This window comes from Anser cygnoides, chromosome 3 (genome assembly GCF_040182565.1).
Source record: "Anser cygnoides isolate HZ-2024a breed goose chromosome 3, Taihu_goose_T2T_genome, whole genome shotgun sequence".
NCBI lineage: Eukaryota > Metazoa > Chordata > Aves > Anseriformes > Anatidae > Anser > Anser cygnoides.
In genome coordinates, this window is record NC_089875.1 from 63,628,497 (window position 1) to 63,634,496 (window position 6,000).

At 49.6% G+C, this 6,000-nt stretch overlaps 1 protein-coding gene across 3 annotated transcripts in view; it reads right to left on the reverse strand.

The window, feature by feature from the left end:
- The window catches only part of TMEM200A (transmembrane protein 200A), a 59,727-nt gene extending 56,133 nt beyond the window's left edge, over nt 1–3,594 (reverse strand). The window contains exons 1-2 of one of the 3 annotated variants that reach the window (XM_066994300.1): nt 2,187–3,594; nt 1,088–1,970 (exon numbers count right to left, since the gene is read on the reverse strand). In XM_066994300.1, the coding sequence (XP_066850401.1) occupies nt 1,732–1,970; nt 2,187–3,564 (1,617 nt within the window). In that variant the 5' untranslated portion in view covers nt 3,565–3,594 and the 3' untranslated portion in view covers nt 1,088–1,731. Of the gene's footprint in view, nt 1–1,087; nt 1,977–2,186 lie in introns of those variants that run through there. The other 2 variants (XM_066994299.1, XM_048048101.2) reach the window with 2 other exon arrangements.
- Between the last annotated feature and the right edge of the window lie 2,406 nt (nt 3,595–6,000).

A 6,000-nucleotide genomic window follows, 5' to 3' on the forward strand; every position in this document is an offset into this window, starting at 1 on the left:
GCATTCTTCTGTAAAAAAAAAAATAGGAAGCTCTTCATGACAGCAACACTTAGGTTTCATATTTTTTATATCATACCTCTGTCTGGTTTCAATAATTCTGCTGGGAGTTTTCACTGATTTTCAGCATTTTGAATTTTTGACTCCTAAAACATACCGAACAAGCTATGAGAAGCAGTAGTCTCCTCCTGCTGTTCCATACATGTATTCTACTTCTTAACTCATTTTCACTTTTCATTTCCCCTTTTTGTTCACAGAGAGGTATGAGTCGGTCAGGAACATAGAACCCACAGGATGTGGCTGATGTGAATACTTGTGTATGGCACAGGTATTTTATGTCGTATGCCCAGCAGTCATGGAAATGGAAGGAGAACACACCGAGAAACACAGCTTTCTCCAGGAAGGGTCCAGTAATGCAGCTAAGCCAGCAAACAAGTTTCACTGAAGTTACTGCACCTATTGCTATATGCAATGAACTCACACCACAGATGGAGGTCGGCACTGCTTACCTGCTGGAGGGTCAACATACATTTCAGTGCTTTGTCAGAGCAGGGCTTGCTTAGTCTGTACTTCACAGGATTAAATTTGGACAGCCCACCTTTTATAATCTGATTAAAGAGCTTCCATAAAGATGAATTCTGGTCCAATTCCAGCGAGGTTGTATTGAGCAAAAATGTTTCTATACATGGAATAAAATAATTGTAGTGTGCTGAACTCTCACATCATTATTCCTTTTTCAACTTTCATTTGGGTCATTGTTGCAATCCAACAAAGGAGCAACAAATAAAACATGTTTCTATGCCAACAAAATAAGAATTATATATGATTTTATTTTCCAAACTGCTATTTATCTACCACATATCTTTTTCCACAAGGGTGCTTTTTTATTTTTTTTTTCCTGTGCTCAGAACAAAAATCTAATTGTACCTCATGTCTCAAATTGCTAAAAATTGTCTTATAATTATCTTCTAACAAGTATTTTGCTACAAGTATGTTTATCGGTATAACGAGAAGCACATTAAAATGTTCCAAACTCAAAAGACCCTTTGACTTCATTATTAAAATAATTCAAGTTACATTCAACAGAAATCAAATTTTATGTTTAAAGCACTTTTTTTTTTCCTACTTTTTACAAAGCAGTACAGAAACAACAAAAGGAAAAAATGCACTCTTTCTTTCTATCTGGGCACTTCTCTGGTTTCCATCACATAGATCGGAAGTACCGTCTAGTTAAAGAAAAATAACAGGAGAGTTGCCAGCATACTGATCCAGAAACGGGGTGAGCCAGAACACACAAAACCTTTGGTGCTATAATTTCATGGAGCAATAAAGCCCTCCGTCCTAACAGCATCATAAAGTGGAGGTCTGCTACGTGACTACAGGTTGTGTTTTGCAGCTCGTCTTACACAAAACGATGCTTTAGAGGAATACTTTGGCCAGTTTTCTTTATCATAACCTGCGTAAAACAAGACTGGCGGTGGTTAATGACAATCAGGTACCCCTCCTGCGGTCCCTGCCCCACCGGACAGGGCACTGACGCTGACCCAGGGACACAGCGGGGAGGGCAGGGAGGCACCGGGGGAGGCTGCTCCGTGCTTCTACCCTCGGGGAGCCCGGGGAGGACCCGCTCAAGCAGCGAGCCGGGTCTGCGTGCGAGGGAGGAGGGCATCCCGCTCGCCGTCCCCATCTGGCTCCCATCCTCCCAGACAATCCGCACACCACCACCATCTTTCCTCAAACAAAGCCAACCGAGCCCCGAACTTGGGTGGCGATGAAGGCAACGGGGAAACTTCCCGGGGCAGGGGGGGGCGAAACCGGGAGGCAGCTGCGGGGCCGGGGCCGGAGCCGGGCCGAGGGGCGATGGCAGCGCGGAAAGTCCTCGGGAGCCGAGACCAGACAAAAGAGGGTGTAGCAGCTGCACGGAGAGAGGCAGCTCCAACACGCCAACTGGCTCCGCTCGGGAGGCACAAAGTCTATTTCTGGGAGGGGAAAAAATAAAAAGAAAGAAAGAAAAGCCCCCCTCCGTCCCTCTCCCCACCCTGCCAACCGCCCCAAAGCCGAGCGGGGCTGCCCGCGGCTCGTCCCCAGCCCGCTCCCCGAGAGGGTCCGCGGCTGTGGGGCGGGGGGAGAAGGGGTGTCAAGCTCCGGGGTGCCCGGCAGCCCCCCCAGCCCGGCGCCCCTCCGCTTACCTGCGGGGAGGAGCGGGGTCTCACGGCGGGGAGCGCCGCGGGGCCGCTCCGGGGAGGCGGCGGCTGGCTCAGGGGGCGACGGGGCTCCCCGAGCTCTCCGAGCCCGGCCCCGGCGCCGCCGCCATCCTCGGCGAGACTCGGGCGGGGGCCGGCAGGCGGCGGGGCCGGGGCGGTCACTGCCGGCCGGGGGAGGACGCCCGGCGCCCGGGGGCTGCGCGCCCCCCCGCCGCCGCCACCGCAGGGCCAGCCGGAGGCGGCCTCCCCCTGCCCGCCCCGCGGCGACGGGCGGGTGCCATAGCAGCGGGGCCGCGGCCACCCCGGGGGGGGGCGAGGGCGTGGGCGGGCGGCGGCTCCCGGGCTGCAAAGAAGGTGGAAAAAAAGGAAAATAAAAAGTAAAAAAAAAAAAAACAAAAACAAAAACAAAAAAACTTTGCCCGCTCCGCCGCGAGGTGCCCGGGCGCCGCCCCCGCCGCAAAGTTTCACTCGGCGAGCTGCCGGCTGCGGGCACGGTTCCCTGGGGGCGGCACCCCCAGCCCCATCGCCCGCTTCTCCCCGCGGGATGCGGCCGGAGGAGGAGGAGGAGGAAGAAGCGGGCGGGCACCAGGGAGTCTGCGGCGGGACGGGGCAGGGAACTTTCCCCTGTCCCCGGGGAAAAGCGCGGCCCCCCCGGCGCTCGGTGCCCGGTGCCGCTGCTGTCCCCGGTGCCCTGTGCCCGGTGCCGGTGCCGGTGCTGCCCCTGGTGCCCGGTGCCCTGTGCCCGGTGCCGGTGCTGTCCCCGGTGCCTCCCCGCGCCGCTCTGCCGCCGGCCCCGCCGGGCGGGCGCTTTGTAGGGAGCCCGGTCCCGCCCCGGCAGGCTGCGGAGCCCCGGGGCCGGGAAGGAGGAGCCGGCGGGCGGGGAGCGGCTCCCGGCGGAGCTCCGGGGGCTGTGGGGGCTGTGGGTGCACGGGGGGCTCGGCGATGGGGCAGGACACCCGGCCGACCCCGTGTGAGAGCCAGGCGGGAGCACGGGGTGATTCACCCGGGTGGGTTTTGCCTCAGAGACAATGACACTTTTATGATTCAGCTTTACTTTTCTTCTCTTATTCATTTTCTTTTTTCGCTTATTTTGGGGTTTTGTGGCTGCCCGCCCACCCCTGGTGTCCAGCCAGGGCTGGCACTGTTTAGGTACCTGCTGCTCGCACCTTCCAGTCAAGCCAAGTAAAACCAGATGGGCTTGGGAGAGGGGGAGACTCCTGCCTGCATGGGAGCTCCCCACGTTTGTAAGTCGGGCGTGTCTTCTGGGGAGAAAAAATTGCGCTTCTTTGGAGTTGGTAGCTGCTTTTATTTGATTTTCAAAAATTGACTGGACTTCGAAGTTACCATCACCTTTTCTTACCATTATTTTACCTAGCACTTCTCCTGAAAAGACAGAAAGCTGTTGAGCTTGGCATCGTCATACCTAAATTTACTTCAGGCAGCACTCTCCTGGAGATGGGTAGTGACCTAGGAGCTTCCATCCACCCTTCAACAAGCCCTCAACTCTTACGTGCATGCATTTTATTTATTGTGGTGTACAGTGCAGAGCATTTGTCAGTTCTCAGACTTCACTTTATGACTACACTCCTGCCTGAGGCTGCAGTGGCTTCCACATTGAATATAGCCTCAGTTACCACCTTGCCCTAGCAAGAAGACATTCATGCCACCAGCTCTGGACTAGCAAAGAGAAGAGAAACACAGAAACATGTTTAGAAGTTGGAAACATTGTGTTTCCAGCTTTCAGCATGTATTGATTCAAGGGGGAAAGAACTGCTTTCAAGTGTCAGATTTATACCTTTTCATTGGGGTGCTACCAGATTAGTAATTTGTTTTGTCCATCATATTGAGTGTATCTGATGCCAGCTAGTGAGAAGACAGTCTACAGACATATGTGTGCTCAGGCTGTCTGAGACCCTGCTGTGCATCACTGGGAGTGAAGAAAAGCAAGATGTTTGTGTACACCAAATCCCTTTCATAGTCAATGTCTCTGCATAGAAAAATTCAGAAATTTTCTCTAGAATTTATGGAAAATGTCACTGTGAAAGTGATGTGGGAACTTTACCCTCCTGTGCTGCCAGTAGCTCATGAAATGTGAATGATGTGAACCAGCACCGGTTTCACCACAGCTCATGTACTCATCCTGGAAAGATGGGGGCTTGTAGCACTGCAAGGAAAGTGATCTGGTCACTTCTTGGTAATGATCTCTGTTCGTTTCCCCTCCAACACCAGACAAGGTACAGTATCACCGCATCTTTATTCATATTTTCCTGCTGTAAGATACTTCTCAGATACCTCATGTCCTTTTGGAAGTGCTGGCATTTAAATCCTCAGATGAGTTATGCCCTCAACTGGCCTCTCCCCATAAAAACGAGTTCAGAGATAGTGTGGTTGTGAGGACAGAACGAAGGGGCTGGGAGATTCATTTTAGTAGTGCTGCTAGGTGGGAAGCATCTCTGGATTAGACAAATTTCCCCTTGCATTTGCAGTATGTGCATAAAACCTACTTTTACACTAAACCGCAGGGTTGTTGTTTTATTACATGACCCACAAGTCATATGTATGAAAATAGGACAATCGTGATTTTTAAATGTAGGCAGCATGTTTTGTGTGAGCTTCCTGCTGATGTTAGTACAGCAAGAGCTGCCCATCCTCGTGACAGACATCAGGGAGAAGTGTTATAGAGGCGGATGACATACGGCTTTGCTTCTTACCTGGGTTGTTTCGATTCTTTTAAAATTGTATTAGTGTATTCTTAAAGAGAGGTAGTACTTACTCCTTTTCCTGCTTACAACAGTTTAATACTGATCTGTCGACCATTGATTTAAGGGATTTACTCCTGATCTGCAGTGGAAAAGACGGCAGAGAATAAGATCCTGAGGCTCTTAAATCTCAGTCATCTGCAAATCTCTGGATACTAAGCCACTGTCAAGACCAATATTCCAGGCTTTAAAAGTCAACACTGATATTGCTCATGCCCAGTAAAACAAACATTTTAATGCATTAATTATGAAGGTGGTTGCTTCTGAGACTACAGCAAGAATCAGTAATTAGCGTCAATGAGTGAGATCCTCCCTTTCAATTTATTTAAAGGCATGGAAAACTTTTATTTGAAAATTGGTTTGTTAGCAGCATTATTCTAGTTTCCCTTCCAACCTGTATCTTTCAGTTCATAGTATGAAAAGTCATTCATTTCCTGTAATAAAAAAGTCAGTGGGTGGATTAAATGGCAAGCACGTCTTCCGTAAATTGAAGGCATTTAAAGAGAAGGCAGGCATTTTCAGTTCTTCCCCTTGGACAGGAACTTTTTCAAAGATTCAGACTCACTTCTACTTTGACTTTGGCTAGAACTTTGTTTGAATTTGGGACACTGAACTGTCCCATGCTGTAGGGCTACAAACATGAAAATGTGAGTTTGGAACACGAATGTATTTGAAGGTTGAAGGGATCCACACTAGTGTGAAGAACTGTAGTCAAATCTGGACCGCTACAGGGAGATCAGCCCTCATCACAAGTTTTTGCCAAAACATAGTGTAAATAGTACTGTGAATCAGTTACCTTACATAGCTTGCTTTCCATATTATATTAAGCTAAAATATTAGTCAAAAACTGTTATCCCTTAATTCTGAGGAAATCTTCAGTCTATCATTTGTTCATACTCTTTTTTTTTTTTTTTCAATGTTATCAGCGTGAATTTGGTCTGCATAAGATATCAAGGGTTCCTTGGTGATAATGAATGTTAGTCAATAAATAATAACTATGGGACCACAGAATATGTCTAGATCTCTGACTAACAGCTGTT